This window comes from Falco peregrinus, chromosome 2, assembly GCF_023634155.1.
Source record: "Falco peregrinus isolate bFalPer1 chromosome 2, bFalPer1.pri, whole genome shotgun sequence".
Taxonomy (NCBI): Eukaryota; Metazoa; Chordata; class Aves; order Falconiformes; family Falconidae; genus Falco; species Falco peregrinus.
The window spans coordinates 87,482,409-87,502,443 of NC_073722.1; the positions used below are offsets into that span (position 1 = coordinate 87,482,409).

The 20,035-nt window shown below is 36.5% G+C and overlaps 1 protein-coding gene across 1 annotated transcript; it reads right to left on the minus strand.

The window, feature by feature from the left end:
• Positions 1 to 5,743: 5,743 nt before the first annotated feature.
• CDC45 (cell division cycle 45) lies at positions 5,744 to 19,988 on the minus strand. Its single transcript, XM_005233282.3, has 19 exons — positions 19,501 to 19,988; positions 18,317 to 18,376; positions 17,941 to 18,033; positions 17,346 to 17,483; positions 16,607 to 16,750; positions 15,565 to 15,620; positions 14,911 to 14,959; positions 14,182 to 14,243; positions 13,759 to 13,809; positions 12,857 to 12,976; positions 12,341 to 12,472; positions 11,846 to 11,944; positions 11,434 to 11,595; positions 11,095 to 11,233; positions 10,651 to 10,734; positions 9,453 to 9,571; positions 8,900 to 8,976; positions 8,082 to 8,148; positions 5,744 to 6,921 (listed from the first exon to the last, which is right to left on the minus strand). The coding sequence occupies exons 1-18, from the start codon at positions 19,549 to 19,551 to the stop codon at positions 8,084 to 8,086; spliced, it is 1,701 nt and encodes a 566-aa protein (XP_005233339.1). The 5' UTR covers positions 19,552 to 19,988; the 3' UTR covers positions 5,744 to 6,921; positions 8,082 to 8,083.
• Between the last annotated feature and the right edge of the window lie 47 nt (positions 19,989 to 20,035).

Here is a 20,035-nt window from a genome sequence, read left to right on the forward strand (position 1 = left end):
AGACACCAACACCACAGGGACTGAAAAAACAGACAGGCTGTATCAACAAGAGGTGACTCTAAGTGCTTCATCCACTTAAAAAGACAGCATCTCTTTTTGTAAGGGAGCATTACTTTTTTGCAAAGGGCAGGAAGCCATCATCTCAATTAGAACTGGTTTCAAAAGAAAACAAAGGACTCAGAATATCACAGTATTTATCTAACACATGTAACCTAGTTAACATCAAGGAATACCCAGAGAAGACATCTACTGTTCTTAAACAAGTGGCAAAGACTTCAGAAGGAACGTTGTGGAAGTGGAGAATATAAAGAAATCTCAGATCTCTTTTAATAAAATAAACCCAGATTCACCACCAGAAGGAACTACATTGTGATATGGCTTGTGTACCTGTCTTAGTTTAGTTTAGTTCATGAGGTATGATTAGGCTTGCTCACAAATTACTATATGGAAGCTTTCTACAGAGAGCTTGATTTTAATCCTGCTTTAAGGATGTTTTCTGAGCCTTCAGCTCATTGAGAATACCACACTTTATGAGATCAAATTACCAGGTAATTCTTTTATCTCTTATTGAGATCTTAATATATTGCCCAGCTACTCAACTCAGTAACGGGTAGCAAGGCAAAGTAACAAGTGCCAGGGTAGCCACCCAGCTACCCACCCTGCCTTGAGGGGGAAGAGGAAATAAAACTTATTCTATCACACAACAGCACTGACTGAGAAACCTACATTCTCTGCTCTCTGCCAGACCCAGGACTGTCATGCAATTGTGTACAAATGAGTAAAAGATCTCTTGCCTACTTTGAATGTGTTTGACCTTTGTCTTGCTTCTGCCACCTTCTGAATGACAAAAAACAAAACTCAAATGCTTGAGGAGAGTGGGAGTCCAGTCTGAAATAAAAGTTCACATTATTTTCTTTCCCTAGAGAATGTTTTGTAATATTTCCTGCTAAGAAAATGTTTATAACCCAAATGCTGAGCATAAAGGTGGCACTGTACTATAGAGCTCCACCCTGGGCAGCGATTTTCCTTAGTCCTTGAATCTGATCCAAAGGGAACTTTCAGTACCACCTTGAAGCCAACAATGGTACACAAGAGCCAAGAGGGACTTCAATTTTTCCATTTAAAGAAACAAATATTTCACTGCTTGCTTTGCCTCTGACAAGCCAGACTGACTCACAATGTCACTTTCAGAAGAATGTTTTCAAGAATATGCCTTCTATGAGGGAATCAAGACCATCATGACTGACAGACACACACATAAGATCAACAAACAAATGATGTCCTGAGAACAGTCCTGAGTGTTTCAAGTTTTGTTTCTTCCTCAGCTGTGACACTCTATTAATTACTCCCCTTTTAATAAATACCCTTTCATACTACTCCTATCTTTGCATGTTAGCATACCCTGAGTGGCAAGTTCAACTCAACAAAGCCATTTTCAGAGAACTCCCATACAAAAGAAATTTATTTTAAAACTTCCCTTTTTCAGACTTTAAAACTAGGGTACTCCAGACTAGCAATTAGAGCAATCTCTCATAGAAAGAAGCAACATTTTACTTCTCTTGTATTTATGGGCAACTGAGGACTGGAAATGCTGTGCTGATAATGGGAGTGGAAAAAGTGAAACCAAAGAATGAAAGATGTCTTGAAACATTTCAGAGTTAGTTTTCCCTTTGTAGTCTGAGACACTGAGATTACAAATTCTAAACATGACAATTCTAAGGCACTTTTCCCGCCGTCCCCATTTAATTACTTCTTTCCATAAGAAACCTCATGACTGTAGGAATATATACCTTTGTAATAAAATTTTTGATTGGAAAATTCCAGAAAACAAAGATTAAACCTTGCTGTACATTACCACCTTTCTCTTTTAAAACAAATGACAGAACAGCAACATACAAACTCAAGCTTTCCAACATTTATGTTATGCTCCCCAGGCCTTCTCTACCTTCATTTCTGGTCCCATTGAATTCCACTTGTCAGGACAGTTGCCTACAACCTTTCTAGTGTTTCACTGGATTTTACTAAACAAATGACAGCTCTCCCACAAGCCATTCAGAATATTAAGACCGCAATGGCTCTCCCAGATCCTGTCAGGTTTAAAAGTGATGATTGCTATCTACTAGCATAAACTCAAATCAATGGTACAGCAGGTAAAAAACACCAGACGCTGACATATCTCTGATTTATTGCTTCTGCCATAAAAGCAGTAGGCTCTAAGAGTAGTCAGGGTGAGCAGTGGGAAGAATATAGAGCCCATATTGTTGTAGTATCAACCATATTCCCATCTAAGGACCAAAGCATAAAAGACAGTTTGAGGATCGGCATACATGCTCCTCTAGATCAAGGCAAAACCCCCTACCATGACCAAATATTCAACCTAGGAATATTTTCTGTCCTGTATATAACAAGTTTTACAATAGCAAGTAAAAATAGTGAATGTTTACAAAAGAATTTGCTTAGAAATCATTGTAGAGACTTTAATTTCCATTAACAACAGAGAAAATATAAACAGCAACCTTCTGTTACTTCTGTAACCAAAAATTCCTTTCTAAAATTGTAAACAGAGTTTATAATCTCTTCACTGTTTTTGTCTTCACTTTTTTGCCATCAGTTGTCAAAAGGGCAAAGTTGAGTGTTAAGAATTAATAAACAGAGGGACAGAAAATAATCAACACTATTATACCACTCCATAGACTTGTGCACCCACACCTTGAATACTGTGTGTAGGTTTTGTTCTCTCCTGTCTGAAAAGGATTCAGAGAAGAGCAACATGGTAATCAGGGTACAGAACAGTTCCTGAAAAAGGGAAAATTAGGTTGCGATTCTGAAGACTGGTAAAAGATGAGTGGAGAATATAAAAAAGATTTACAAAATGATGAGTACACAGTAAGGTAGGGACTACAGAGCACCAAATAAGCTAGCAATTGGCAAGTTGAAAAAAAAAAAACAAAAAAGTAAGAAGTTGTGGTTTTTCACCCATCTGTCTAGGTTGCTGATCTACTCACCACAGAATATTGCACAGACTAGAATTTTACAAGTATTCAGGAGGAAGTTATCCAGGTTCACAGTTAACTACTGACAGTTACCAAATACACAGAAACTACACCTGGTTCAGGGTGTCTGAGGACTGGGAGAGTACTTGTGTTTGTATCTGGAAGAAAGCATCATAGCAATTGTTTTGTTTCTATACTCTTCCCCAGCACCTGCTTTTGACATTACAGAGGTCAAGATACCAATTAAACGGCCCATGGTCTCCCCCCGTGGCTGTTACTACAATGTTTAAAGTGGCATAGACCCAACAGCCCATTTATACAATAGACTTGTAATTATTTTTCTTTTTTTTTTTTTCTTAAGAGAAACAGTAAAGTAAGAATTAATTATTACCCACTATGCACCCTTGATATTGGTAAGTACAAGTCTATTAAGTCACTATGAATCTTCTGGGGAAAGGGATTCACTTTAATTCCAATCAGATGAGGTCCTTACTATGCAATTTCAATTATGGCTAAATTTATTACTCCAGAAAGAAAGCGGCCATGAATCACTGTGCAGGGATGGTATAATTAGTCAGCTTGTTCAACTACTTCAGTACTTTGGTATTTAAGGATTTTCATTATTTTATATTCTTAAAAATACAAAAACATTTTAAAGGATTTGTTTCATGCTTTTATTGTTCTCTAAAACCGATTAGCAGCAGCAGAAATAATTGAAAGTGCTCATTACAAGGCTATTACAGCAAGCAAACACAGTGGAAGAAAAAGAGGTACTGCAGCTCAAATATAATCCTCAGGGAATGTTTCTATTAGTATTCAGACATGGCTAAGTGAAATATTACCATACATCCAAGAGGGTACGCCAATTTCTTGGTGCTTTATTTATTTTAAAAGACTCATAGGAGATACATTTTCTGTTTGGGCAAATAAATCAAATGCATAATCATCTCTTCATGAAGAGATGTCAAGAGTTCCTGGCATGGAGTCTCTGTCCAACACTGAACTGTAAGAAGTGACCATTTTAACTAAACTACACAAGAGTTTCAGCGAGCCATTCACACCACCAATTCACTGCTGCTGAGCTGAGCTACTTCTATGTCAACACACTGAGGATTCCACAGTTTTGGATCTTCCCATACAATGATTCTCCAAGTAATATTAACATATTAAGTTACAAACTCCATAACATAGAATAAACTGCATAAGGAGTGTTTGATACTATTTTACATATTTTAACACGTTGACATGCAAAGGTGTTTATCTATCAGCAGAGACTTCTTCAGGTTTCCACACAGATTTAATAACTTCCTTTTCACATAGCAGTCAGCATTCCTGACTGATTTCAGGCCACATTTGGATGCTCTAGGGATTGGTTCAACAGCTGATCAATTCTAAAATTTGCAAAAGCATTCCTGGCAATTCCAGTAGACCTTGGGAAAACTAGAACCTTAAAAACCACCAAAGACCAAAAAGCAATAAAGGAGGAAACAAGGGAAGCTTATTCTCCATGTAATAGATCCAACAGCTTGAAGCTTACACATCTTTTGGAGGTCAAAGAACCTGCCAGTAAAGCAATTACCAACACATCATAAACAAATACAACCACTATAAAAACTAGTTCCCATTTCTCATGCTTGCAGCACGATGCAATGTGCCGAAGCTAAAGGGTGCATGCACCTGAAAATTTGTCCATTTTTCAAGATTGTGAGAGTCACCTACTAAAACACACAAACACTCCCCCCCCTTCCAATTTCATTGCAACACAAGATCTGTGTTTATCACAACAGCAGGAAAAAGTGGTAGCAGAACCCAAGCATGCTCTGAAAGGGAAATTGAGTAAATACATAGAAGTTCCAGGAGAGGGACAGGGGATACAACAGCAATAAGAGAACTGACGAGGTGAGATGAAGAGGTTCACACAGAGATTCTAATGAGCAGGTGGAGGAAATAAAACAGGAAAACCAGACCCCCAAACAAGAAGATAAAAGCAATAGCTTGCTAAGGTACCCATCAAGACTATTCCATGTATTGAAAACATAAACACTAAATGTAACTAAAAACAGAGATAGTAATTAAACTGAGATGTTACATGTCCATGCTTTTTGATGCCTTCCTCGTGTTTTTTTTTTCCCCTGTCTACAGGTTTGGTAGAAGGAGAAAACAGGGGATTTATTTGTTTGTTTAGGATTCCCTGATAGATGGCCACTGAACCATGAGTCGAAGATCCAGGATGTGCAAGACATTTTATGCATTTACTGAGCAAGCAAGTAGAAATTCAGTTTTACCCAGCACACATTATTAATTCCGTATCCATGAAGGTGGTCTTACATACTGGAGTACATTGTATTTACTGTTAAACCTAACCATGTTTTTCTCTGATATTTACATCTAGAAGCATGAAAGCACTAACTATATGATAGAGCTGAACTAAAGTTACAGTCATTGAGTGCTGTGGAAATGACAGTGATTCTTTTGTGACAGATAGGTTTAAGGTAAATTTCAGAAATTCACTTAACTCACTCAGCAGCTTGCAACTGAAAGATAAAGTGAAAATATTCAGAAGCGCACTTAAGTGTCACACATACTCCCAGCTTTTACATTGTCATCGTGGCTTGGCACTGGTATCAGTGTTCAAAAAAACAACAAACTTCAGTGTTTCCATTTCCAGAGACTTAAAGCACAGTAATCTACTTCAGATATGTAATAAAATTACTGTAAGCTGTGTACAGGCAAAACCCAAAGTACGCTGGTAAGGGGGAAATACATTTATTGTCAATACTACCAAGTAAACATGCAAAACAAAAAGATGGCATTCTGTTTTATCTTAGAAGGTACAATTTTTTGGCCGTTGTAGCTTGGCACGGGGATTTTACTCAGATAAAATGACAATATTTAAAAAATAAATAACTTCTGTTTGAATAAAAAGATATAGTTTAATTAGCTTTACGTTTGCTACATTTAAACCACATTTAATATTAAATTAACCTATATTAAAATTCTGGACAAAGTATGTTGTGATGATACATAACCTTTACGCATTCATTATAGTACATGAAAAGATTGAAGTCACAGAGAATTCAAGCAACATTGCAAGAACAGAATTCCAAATGTACACATATACATAGCCACCCAATGCACAGAAAATTAAGCTTAACAAACCACACAATTTCCTATGGCAAAAGTGACATGAAATCTGTTATGGAACAGGATTGAGGATTAGACTCTTTCCAGGAAAGTTATTCCCAAAGCCAAGCTACAAGTGACAATACAGTATCACAATGCATGACGAAAAATGCTTTATCAATACCGAAATTCCCCAGATTTTTCATTTTGTATTTGGCAGTTACTCAGTACTTAGGTTTTAAGATTTTTAGGGGGTTTAAAATCCATCTCACAAAACAGCTGTTTCAGTTAAAGTACAAGACCTCAACCTGATAGTACTAAAAAAGTTTCAACATTCTAGAACTTCAAGGAGATTTTCAGCAAGTTTCTTATATTAAAAAAAAAAAAGCATTCAAGACAATTAAAAAAGAATATTTAAATGATAATATAATATAAAAATGGAACTTCTTCAAACCTTTTTTTTTTGTTATTGGGCAACAACTAATCATCACAGGAACATGTCTACTAATAAAAGCAGGTTTGACAAAAAGAAGTCCAATTTGCACATACTCCTGGTTGACAACTTTTGCCGTTACAAGGATGGGATATTTACAAACAAGCAGCATTCAGTGTCTGTGTGCCCTAAGGTTAAAATCCTTTTAACCTTCCAAGAGGCATAAAAACAATGGTCCAGGCCAGTAACGGTACATTTTAAGAAAAAGCAAGACAATACATCACCATTGCAGCACCATGAACTTTGGAACATCCAAAATCATTTCAGAGCACCTGATCCTCAGCTTCCAGCACAAGAAGCCAGAAAACACCACTGTGTAACAAGGACAGAAGACAAACTGAACAACCAGTATTCAGAGCGTAAAGAAAGAAACAAAAAGTAGAAATCTTGGAAGCCACGCATGACTATGCCATCTAACAAACAACAATTGCAGCTACTGATCCACCGTTACAGAAGAAAAATTATAGCTTTGATAGCTTTTTGCAAAAAGCTAAGTCATATGTGATTTGGCTAGGACTACCAACATTCACAGACTGCTGTCGAATTCTTCACCTTATTTCTTTGCTTTTGTATATGTAGTGTAGAGATAATCTTGTCAGATTACTTTACATGTTAATACTAAACACCAAATCTTATCTAGACATGAAAAAGCCATAAGGTACTTTATATACTTGCAACCAGCCTCACAGATTGTCTGAACAGACTTTACAAAACAATTTAGCTGCCTCTTTGGGAGAAAGCAAGCTATTCCCACCCATCACTGCAGAACAGACACACACACACACCCCCTCCAATAAAAACATCATTTTCATCATTGAAAAGCAGTGAATATTTCAAGACAATTCCAGCAATTAGACAGCCTCATAAGATCTACAGCAAAATCTGTCTTGCCCTAAAGTAGCTTAAAACAGACTTTGATCAAGTGGGAAGCTATAGTCACAACTACAAATAAAATCTTAGAGCCCCATCTTTATTCCAGATAAAAACTACATATTAACATAGACTACAGCCTTAAGACTGTGAAACAAAAATGCAAATTGTACATTTGCATCAAAGCCAAGAATGGTATTGCTATGGCCAAAATTCTATCTTCAGCTCAAACCAGCCATCATAATTAAAAGCCAGTAACAGTGTATCAGCTACAATTAGCTAATACCCCAATTTCTTTCACGACAGGAACTGCTGCTCCTTTTCCAGCTGAAGTTAAAAAGCCACAAGAAGTTAAGAACAGTGGAAGAGAAGCTTATGGATGATAAAACTTAAATAAATCTTTTAAGGAGGAAAAAACCCTAAAATTTCTTATACATTGTCTGCCTCCTCCCAAGAAGAAAACAATTGTCTTCATAAGAAACTCTTCAATTTATATTTTCACTAGATGTTGCCACATTTTCTTAGAACATTCTACAGATACTAACAGGCTAGTAACTTACTTGTAATTATTTTTTTAATTAATTCTCCTTATGCTGTCTTACCTTTAGGACAAGAGAGAAATGAGTGCATCCAGAAATTTGCTCCGGTCTTCTGTTTTCAATTCAATTACTAAAATATGAAATATTTTATTACAAGATGCAAATAACTGAAAGATATACCAGATAATCACACTTAAAGAATAATAATTGTGACTATACTTATTTCTATTCTTAATCAACTTTAAGAAGCAAAAAGAGACACTACTTAATTGGACAAAATGCAAAGCACTTGCTCCTAGTTTTCAGTGAACTCAGGTCTCTAGGTGCTTACAACTTGATATAGCAGCCACTTTTAAAATCTAGGCATGTTTCTTTGTATGTTCAACATGCATATGTAAGCACATATGTTAAAAACTACCTTTTTTAAGCACGGACAAAGATAGGCAAATCTCATTGCACAAGTGCCTCATTTTTCAAACAGACAATAAAGAATGCATCTCGTAACATGAATACCATACTTTGTTTGGCTGCTAAATATAAAGCCCCTCACAGATAACCTCATAGATTTTACACTTTAGTGCACATATGAAAATCATTACCCCACGCATATGTACATCATCTCAAAAAGATACACAAGCCTGTGCTTGTATTAGTAGGTAATCATATCTGCACATGACAATACTTCGAAAAAAGACTGACAAATAACATACTTTGTGTTATGCTAGGCTCAGGAATAGTGTGTCACATACACACCTTCGATGTTTGCATCTAAGATACAGACAAATGACTATACTGTCTACAGTCATGCTTTATGGAGACTGCGTAAACACTGACCCCTAAAGGACTATTTGGTGACTGAAGCGATAGGTAGCATTACTCACTTGACATGTCAAAATGGTTATGTAAAGTCCTGGAATTGGTACTGTCCGCAGCTCTCTCAAATGCTCTTCCAAAAAAGCTAGAAGAGGAACAGAAAAACAAATAAGCATTACAGAAAAGGATAGATTTACTAAGCTAGAAACATGGAACATTTTCCTTGCTGAGAGTTGAAAATGTCTTCCAGATGTTTTTCATGTGCCTGGTATTCAACATGTACCTCGCTTATTCAAGCGCAAGAATCTTAACATTACAGGGTCTAAGAAATGAAGTCATGGGTCATATAGTGAACTACTGCCTTCTTGTAAGATAAAGAAATAGTTAAGAGGGAGAGGGGGAAAAAAACCTTAACCACAACTTGCAAGGAAACTGCGGGACATCTGTATCCTCTCTCAAAATTTCTCATGCATACCATATGAAAAAGCATGTTTTTTAAGGAGGATACAATTCAAATCAACATATTCAGGGTTAAATAGGTACAGGAAAGACATATTTGCTTCAGAGACAGGAAAAGTCTATAGATAACCTTTAGGAAGAACTTTGAAACAATATGCTTACTTCTTTTTGTCAGAGCTCTCTGTCTCTGGAGGAATCCCCACCATGATCACAGTTCCCTGTTCAACATCCATTGGTGCAGCCATTACCAGTGGCAGCAATTTACAACGCTTGTTTTTTGTCTGGAAGTCAGAAAGACTGTTAGACAAAACTCAGGAAACAATTTAGTTTCAGCTTTGCATGTGAGATACTATTACAAATCTCAATTTAAGGATATCGCTATAATGCGGTTCAACAGAAGACTGTTTCTTTACACAATCTCTTAATCCCCTTCTTTCCTAAAGTCACATTAAGGAAAAAAATTCAATTCTTTTCTCCAATCTTGCTTTCCATTGTAACATTGAAATTATGTGGGCAGACAAGATATGATTTACAGTAAAGAAAAAGCTCTTAAAAAAACCGCCACAAACAAAAAAACCCCACAAAACCAGAATTGCAGGTATGGGTATCTAAAAACATGGACGAGGTTTGGTTTTTTTTTTTTCGCAAAGATTATTTTATATGAAATACAAAAGGTAAAACATTGACAAACACAGTCTTCACTAGAAATTATTTTCCCCTGTCATATTGTCTTACAGCACTAAGCTGAAAGTTTAACAAGTTTTGTGATTTAATTAATAAAAATTTTTTTCATAATTACAGTAAACAAAATAGAAGCTTGCTTAAAGTGTTCTCTTCTTAAGGTAAATGTTTTGCAGCGAGTTTTAAAAATGCTGTCCTGGTCCTAGTGGCAACCTAGTTATTTATCACATCTAATTTTCAAAATGAGGACAAAGATGCAATCTGGCAAAGATTGATCACCATAAATTTAATTTACAAATTTAGAAGAGCTCACTCTGAAGACAGTTCTCAACCTTAATGAATTGTGTAACTAATAGTACAAAAGATAAATGCAATTTAATTTCAGTTGTATTAGTTGTAAAGATCAGAGGATTTTACTCAAACAGACTCTTCAAAGTACACATTTAGTGATATGCTCCCTCAAAACTTACAAAATTACACAAAGGTTTTAGACAGTATCTTAGTAATGAAAATTTCCTAGAACAGCATGCACAGATGTGCTAAAATTATCCAACCAATTAACGGAAAAACATTACTAATATTTTCATATGTTTTTAATAATCATCTGCAAGCATCCAACAGAACAATAACAACTACATAGGCCAGAAGTTTGTTAGTCAAAAGCTTTTGAATTACTTACAGAGCAAACAAATGACTTGAGTAAGTATTTACTAAGCAGGCACAGAGACACTGGTTTGGAAAACAGTTTCACATCTGGTGTGCCCTAGGAAAAGAAGAATTATTTCAATTAAAATTCAGTAAATGGAAGAATCATCTTGGATTGTAATATCTACTGAAAAGTCTAAAAGTTTTGTGTGGCTCAAACAACGCTGAACAAGAAGCATTACAATATTAGTGTTTGAGCTCACCCACGTCCCCCTTTGAGAGGGCTGAATCTTCCTTTGGGAAGTTCAGAGTAGATGTCAATATTGACCCATCAGAGGATAGTACAGTATAAATAAATAGGTTCTTCGGGATGGAGGCATTCTTATTCAATCAAGCAGTAAGGAAAACAGTGTTATTCAAGTTTGATATAGCCAAATATAACAAGTCAAATGAGACAGCCAAAAACTAGAATTCTGACCTCCATGAGACAGCAATACAGAAAAGGCCCCTGAGAAATTACAAGGTTGGTGCAAATACAGCTGGCCACCGTCTGCTGAATGGCACGTAACTGCTTTTTGGCTAGGTCCAGTCCTTGGTGCAGTTTGTCCAGGTTACCCCTGCAACAGAAAGAATCAAAATAGACACTTTGATATAGAAATAAAGCTTTTCACATAGAAGTGAAATCTAAAAGCTATTCACAGGAATACTTTGATTGTTCTTCACCGACTTATCTAAAAGATGCATTGATCCTTCATAAGTAACCCATGTTGTTCCCTAAATAAAATTCTAAAAGAACAAAGAGATATATTTTCAGTACCTGGAAAGACTGTCCAAAGCTTTAATGAAATTAGTTGTTTCGTGGCCCTCTTTCTCTATATTCTCCATGAGAGAAGCTGTTGCATAAACTATATCACTTGCTGAGAACTTGTTCTTAAAGCCAAAGTGAATGCTGAAGGTCTGAACTCTTAAATCTTTCATTCTGCAAAGCGAAATAAAACCAGTAAAGATTAACATTAGCAATATTATTACCAACACTGACCAGCCATCTCCTCAGTATGTTAATGTTAATAACATGAAGAAAAATCATACCTAACATTTGCATCAAGCCTAGTATTACTTCATCAACCTCAAACCATTTTTCAAACAAGATGCTACACCCTACTCATACAAAAATATTAACTGCATTGAAAAGTATTTTCAGATAAAGCATTTTATTTAAAACAATTTACCCAAACTTGTTTGCAGATTCTTCAATCATTTCCCGAAGATTTTCTTTCAAAGACATGTCCATGGAATTAAACTTCTGTTTCACTTGCTTCAAAGGCAAACTAAAAACAGAAGGAAAAAATACACTGATAGATATGCCAAAAGAAACAAATATTTTCCCTTCCTTTCCTAAGTCTTTTTTAATATTAGATAATTTAGCAAGTTAAGTCTGACTACATTTGTTTACATTCTTTTTTCTTTAATGATTGAAGAGCAATTGTGAAAAAGCATAGGTTACATACTAATCTACTATTCCATAAAGGTATACACATGAAGTATTCTTTGTACACCAAGACACAAGCTGCGTAACTCAACTCTGACACTGCAGCCTACTGAGGGCCCCAAAATCATATTTAAAAACTAACAAGTTTACTCACAAGCTATATTCTCAATATTTTCCCACAATTCATTGAAACAAACGATCTTTTAATCAAGATCCAGATTTTTATAAAACTCACCCCATGTCAGCCAAAAACTCCTGGAGCCTCTTCTGCCCTTGTACAGACCAAAGCTTAAGGCTCGCAGAGGTATATGAAGTGTTACAGAGACTTTCATATAGAGACCAGTGCTGGTAAAGTGCCAGGCGCAGACTGAACAGGAGTTAGGGCTAATAATTATAAATACATGTATCATTTGAAGTTACAAATAGTAACAAAACCCGCGGAACAGTAAGTTGGTCTTCAGTTGCCCTTATGTAGTGCAACAATGCAATATATAAGACAGAGTTAGAAGCTGCATGTGCATGTAACACAAGACAAGCAACACTGACTTGTAACTCTCTGAAAGGTTAAGTTGAACCCAACTACATGAGCTGTTGAAGTAGGGATTCATGTTCAACAAAACATCCACATTTCCATTTCTTTTAATTCCATTCTCAGCAGCAGAGATGGTGCTGGGATTTATTTCTTTTTCCTAGATAAAAACTGAACTGTGGTTTACAAAGTTCTTTTTCCCCAGACCTTATGCAAGGATACTCATACTCAAATGCTATTCGCATGCAATCAATTGACAGAGAATTTTCTTCATCCTCATTGCGGTGGTTATGGCGAGACACATGACGCCGTAGGATTCCAATATCAGTCACATACTTCATTCTTAAACAGAAACAAACTGTTAAATCACTTTCTTCCCCTGTATTTTTGTTCTTGATTATGAGAATATAAAAATGCTTCCTAAAGTTTACACATCGGTCAGTCAGCAGCCTGAAAAATGTAGATACACCTTTAAAAAAACCCAAATTGTTAAATAATATTTTGTTGACATTCAGCCATACACCCAGGCAACTGAAGCTAAAATAAAACCAATACAGAGGCAGATTGACCAATGAAATTAATTAATTGCATTTATTTCCTTAAAAACATCAGTGTCTACTAACAATAGAACACAAGAATTAATGTCTACACATGTACTACTAGAAATCTGACAGTATCTAGAAGGAAATAAAAACAAGAAAAAAATATCTAAAACTTGTTAACTAGAACTATAAAGGAAGCTGGAGGATACATAACATACACTTTTTTTCCTTTAATAAAACTATACCAAGCTTATGTTTATGTCAACGGCTATTAAACACCAGTTCACAAAATTATAAACTAAAATGAGTTTAAAAAAAATAGTATAAAGTGAGTGGTATAAAAGGAAAATACAGGTTTTTCTAATATATATTTCCATTTTTGGAAGGCATCAGATCACATTCAGTCATTAAGATATTTAATATCACTGTTTATTAATTATCCTGTGCTATATTAATTCCCATACATTTCCTGATCCCTATCAATTGCTATTAGTAACTCCTAAAAAAAATAAATTTAAAAGATAGATTAATAAATAAAACATAATAATAACAAAAGTATATTTAAAAGAAAGTCTTTCTTACTGAGTGATTTTATCTTGGACCCATTGATCTGTCAGGCCAACAATAGCCCACCTAAAATTGGAAAGAAAAAAAGGGGGAAAAGTTAACAAAAAAAAATTCCAGTACAGTATATTAAATTGTCTAAGCATGTAGCAGAACAAGTCAGAAACACCATTTACCAACAATATGTAGAAGTTAATAACAAATATTATTCCCCCTTTAACAGATATACACATACAGCACCATCTTCCCTTTTTCCATGCAAAATCTGTTGATTGCCTCTAATTCACACAGATGTGTCCTCCAATTCAAGACATACAAATTCAAGACTCACAAAATAAACTGGAACCTACTACTGAAATCAAATAGATTTGGGAAATCTTGCCTCTTTTTACTAAGGGTTTAAGCTTCTAGCCCTTATGAAAAATGATAACGGAAACATACCACAACATGTCATTCAAATCTTTAGACATTATCCATGCCAGATCAAACATGACCATCGCAGACTACATGAGAGAAAAGCAAAAAGACAGGATAAATAAACACAATACCTTTACCTTGTTAAACAAATTTGCCAAGTACTAGCGTGTTACTAAAGCTCTACAAATCACACTTGTCTGACAATCTGCCAGTGTCTTACTCTCTGAGACACTAAGTAGAAAGAAAAATATCGTATACAGCTCTGCAAACCTGCATTACGTATAAAGCAGCACTTAACAAAGCATAATCAGGCAAGAGGCCAAATGACAGAAGGAACAGTTTGATACCTTAAGTGCTATGTTTGAAATATCCTGATACTTAGACATCAAATAACAAATTTTGTTGTTAGTTCTGGTATGTCTTTTTCCCCCACTGTTAACATCACATTTGCCACTGTGACTCAGTTGGCCATTGCCTGCCAGTCTACCAGTATTGTTTCTATGAAGTAATTAATCAACCATAAAATTGGATGTACACAACCAGAAAACATTAAACTGCTAAGTCAAACTACTTATACATATATGACATCTTATATATAACAATAATATAGTTATATTGGGGATTTTTACATTTTATCATAATGTATAAAATTGTTAGATTATTATAACATTGTATTAGATAGAACATTGAATATTGTCCAATTACTTTACTTGGCACATTGTGTTTTTACAGCAAATGACAGTTTATACTTACTGATGTCCCATGGTATTCATATTGCTCATAATCAAAAAGAATTTCTCTTCTGAAAAGGGGAAAAAAACCCACATTTCACTAAGTGGTGACCTGGTCATTGGATCCAATTAAAAATATATGCCAGGAGTTGTGAAATAATATTTAAATTTAATTTTTACAATTAATTAAAAAAATTAAACTTGGGCTAAAAGCTGTTTTTCTGCAATTAGATTTTAGTAGTAACATGGAAAACATACTTAAATGTACTCGTAAAGCAAAAAAGAAACTAGCATTTGAGGAAGGATTTAATAAACTTTTCCTGTCTGATTTGCTCCTGCTCATTGCTATTGACAATAGCGGGACTGTAAAGGAAGAAAACAGAAACACAAATTTCACCCTAAGATTGACAAGATAAGAATACTGCAGCTACTTCAAGTGAAGCAATGCACCAGTTGCTACTCAAAATTATAAATTACTATGTACAGCTATTACCCATTTAAACATTTTATTTTTAGATAGTAAATATCTCTCTCTGCTTTCTGAATAATGTTAGAACTAAAGCATCCTGCAAATCAAGCAGTATATAGTATCATGTTTTTATATTCTCAATAAGATTTTAATCAAAGGAAAGAGAAAGAAGGATACAAGCAACATAAAAAACCCAGTTAAACACACCTGCGTGCCTCCCATTCTCGCCTTTGTCGTCTTTTCATTGTTCTCTCTATTACATCCTGTAAATTAATTTGGATATTGAAAAGCTAGAAAAAAACACTCTGGTAGATTAGCACCTATTCAGATACTTTAATGACTAAGTCTTAATCAAAAAGAAGAATGATTCCTGTTAGTAACATCTAATGACAAAAATATTACTATCAAATATTTTTCCAAGGAAAACACTTTTTATAAAGTCATGGCATCTTTCTGTGCTAGCATTTATTTAGCCCACCTTCACAAATAAAAAGCCCAGCACACAGTATTTTCAACACTAGCAACATTGCATCCTACCATTTCACAACATAAAAACGACACAGAGAAATAAAGATGAGATAATTAACTTTGGCGCAGGGCAGGGGGGAAGGCACTCACTGTATATTTAAGCTCCATAAATAGCACCATCAGCTTGAAAACTCCAACAAGTTAATATTTGTGAAATACTTAACAGATTTGAAAACAGCTTGTGTGTATGCTCTTTATAGATTTTCCTTTAAATTTCTGCTATCTGCTTTTGCTGAATTAGCAACCTTTGTAGATTAGTAGGAAAAAACATACACTCTTAGAATGCCTTTGCATTTAATTGTCTTTTAATATTGCTAGCTTCAAGCCTTTGCTTCCTTGTACAGTACAAATAGAAAATATGCTACAAATAACATATGGCAAATTAAGTTTTTTGTCTACCATAATATACTTCTGTTAGTTTACTGCTACAAGGACAGACAAAATGTATTGCTAACTTATTTTTGAGCTTCTACCTTCTCAAACAATTATTAGGAAAAAAAAAGTTTATATCTAAACAAGTTGTATTGCTAGACTGAAAAGCCCAGAGCACATGATCAGAGATGGATCTTTTTGGTTCACTGGTTACACTATGGCAGCATTACACATAACCTAATCTTGGAACATAATTTTTAAAATCACATGCCATTATTATGATGATGTAAAGTGCACGTAATAAGTGTTTTATTTTCCTTCTTTTCATAATAAAGTAGCAGAAACACACCTCTTGAAAACGTCTACGTTTTTCTGAAGGTTCTGACCCATCACTTTCATTCTCCGAGTCCCCTTCTTCATCCTCTTCATCTCTGAAGATATCATCATAAGCAGGAACATCAAGATCATCATCTTGTTTAACTAATAGCTTAATCTAGCAATAAAAAGGAAAACTATTTAAAATAAAGTATCGTATTTAGTGATTACAACACATTTCAAATGACCAAGAAGAATACTTCAGATGCTTAGTAAGAGAAACTAAAAATTCATTTTGGCTGTGATAGATTCCTGGCATAACTAAAATATTGCTTTGTAATATAAAGACCACACTTATACAAAATTAAGAGTAAAAAATTTATTTCTTTGTTACAGCACTACTGAAAAAAATACAATTTTTTTTGCTTGTTGATGTTGTCAAATACTCTGTGCTTAATATTCAAATTCTAGGTGTTGCTAGATGCTGAGAGTACATGTTACATTCTGGAGGATGTTTATGCTCCAATTTGTAGCAGTTTGATTTATAGCAACAGGATTAACAGGTGCTTACTACTGACATCAGACTGCTAACGGTATATATTTTATTACTGAAAACAATTTTTTTCTGATTATGTCCGTTACTACTGCAAATATCCATTAATACTGCTTCCTGACCTACTAGCTAACACTGCAAGCAGTTTTGCAAAACAAAGAAAAGCACTACACCACCCATCACAGTGTGAAGATTTTTATTGTGAAAGAAATGTATTTACCTGTGTGTCATTGTAAACATTCACTACATGGATAGGTCTGTGGCTGTCACATACGAAAAAAGAAACATCCTCTTCAGGCTGCAAGATCTCCAGAAGGTCAACGTTGGCACCGCAATTAATAAAAACAAAATATTTGAACTGCAACCAAAAGAAAAAAAGAAGAAAAAAAGAGAATGCTTTTTACTTAAATTAGCAGGAAACACAGAAAACAGGAAACGTCTTTACAAAACCTCCAAAGCAGTCATCATTGCAAAAACTTGTATTTCTGTTCTGATAGTTGATGTCTGAGGAGGAAAAAGAATTTCTAAGATACAACACCAAATTCAGGGATGTTGAACACCAAATATCACCACCTTTTATATCTCAAAATGTGCGCAAACTTAATTTTACTCTATCAAAATCATAGCACATTAATTTGAGCTGATATAAAAAACTTGACAAGTTTGTTATTGGTATGTTAACACTTAACCACTGTTTTGAGGTAACCAGTAATAATAATTAGTTTAAAAGCTGACATTTTAAGTTGGGGAAAGGGAAGAAGCGCATATCTATACAAGATGAGCTGCAATTTAAGAAGTTTCCAGTATTTTTTCACCTGATCTTTATGCTCAAGAAAGGCAGTTTCAAGTTCTTGCCATCCAGATACTGGGACGAGCGTATACTGCACATGATCACATTGAAACAAAGCCTGAAATGAAGCAAATGGCTGTTAGCAGAGATGAGGGAAAATTTCTTATACAGTGCTCGAATTCTACGTCATACTAATCTTTATTTTGAAGACATCTGAAATAACAAATCTACATGAACTCTGGGAGAATGACTTGCCAACGTGCAGTGTCATAACTCATGGAAAAATTAAGTTAGAAAACAGATTAAACCTTCACTCTTCCCTCAGTTCAAACCAATTAAAAGGATCTCAAAGCACTTATTCTTTTATTGTTAGCCTATAGTGATAATAAACAAAGACTTACTTGGAGTATTTTACAAGCACATAATGCATCAACATCTGAAGCAACAAGAAGTAGAACCCGCTGCAAAAGTAACAGAGTAACAGTATTAGCATAGGTATCAACGTGAAACATGTAGCTCACTGTGAGACCGTAAAGTAAGAAATGTAGGCAGTGATCACAATAAGCATAAAACAGGATTGCTTTTGAATGGTCTCTGCAACCAAAATAAGCCAATTTTTGTTCCTGTAAACATAAACAATCCCACATACCCAAAATACATCAGCTGCTTCGAGGAAACTAGTATTCAGACTCCTACGAACCACACATAGTCAGCCCTACACACGCTAGTCAGCCCTACAACTATTTTCATCACGTCTAGAAAGGCCTATGTTTTCAGTGTGGAATCTGGAACAGGTTTTACTGAAGAAAATCTGTAGCAAAAATAGGAGCAAGGCAACTCTTGAAATAACCCTCGTTAAGGCAAACAAATTTATCTGGTGTCTTTTTCAGTGCTGGGGGTAGTGGTGGTGCTGAGATTTTGCTCACAGCTGGGGAAGGTGAGGGAAATGCTTTCCATTGCACAGTCCATAATACAGTTTCACAGGTAGAAATGCTAAAAAAATACCCAACAGAAGCTTTATCACTTTAGTGTACACATCCACTCTGAACAAAGTTAAGCAAACTGTGGGTTAAAAATGAAAGTAGCCCACCAGACCTGCGACAAGAAACCCTGCAAAAGAAACCTCAAAGACGGAATGCAAGACTCGGTGTCGGAGGAAAAAAAACCACACCATCAAACCTGTTAAAAAAATATAAAGGAGGAAAACAAATCTAGAGGTGTCTTGGTTAAACAAAGCTCCACAAGAATACCCGAAGTACTTGGGTACTGTAATGGATTTGGAGGCGAACTGTCTGGGCTGGCGGGCAGGACCGCAGCCCTCACCGCGGCCCGGGGCCTTCTGTCCGCCCGCCGGCGGCGTTCCGGCAGCCCCGGGGACGCGGGCACCCCACCCCCGCCGCCCCCCGAGGAGCGCAGCGCCTCAGCCGCCGCCGCCACCCCCACAGCGGGCCCCTACTCCGCTCCCCGAGGCGGCCGGAACCGGCACAGCCCCACGGGGAACGGACTGAGGCAGATAGCTCCGCCCGCCGCCGGGACGTCCCGGGGTGTCACCGCTCCCTCCCTGGCCGCGACCAGCTGCCCGTACCTGGCTGACAATCACATCGTAAAACTCCCGACGGCAGTCGGAGACAAACATGGCGGCGGCAACCAAGCGGCGGCGGAACAGCGGCAAACTCGGCTCGCCCTCACTCAAACTGGGCGCCAAATCACTGCCCCTTCCTATTGGTCTACTCGTCACGGTGCGCGGGCCAATGGAAAAGCGGCTGTCCCTTCTTCGCAGAGCGGATTGGGCGAAGTGCACAACCCGTTCCGGGTTTTCGCCAATGGGATTGAGAGAAAGGAGTTGCAACACGTGTGGCTAGCCAATCCCAGGAGCATCTCAGCTGGAAGCACCGTATCGGCTTTTGTTGCTATGTCCGCCATCTTTGCCGCGGGCGAATTGTTTGTTTTGCCCTTTACGTAAGTCCGGCGAAGGGGCGGCGGGGGCCGCATCAACACTCTGTGACTGAAGAGGGGCCAAGCGGCCAGAAAAGCCTCCCACAACGGCCACATCGGCAGAGCCGCCACCACCCCTTCTGCCCTCACACGAAATGGCCACCGAGGGGGGCGGGAGCCGCGTG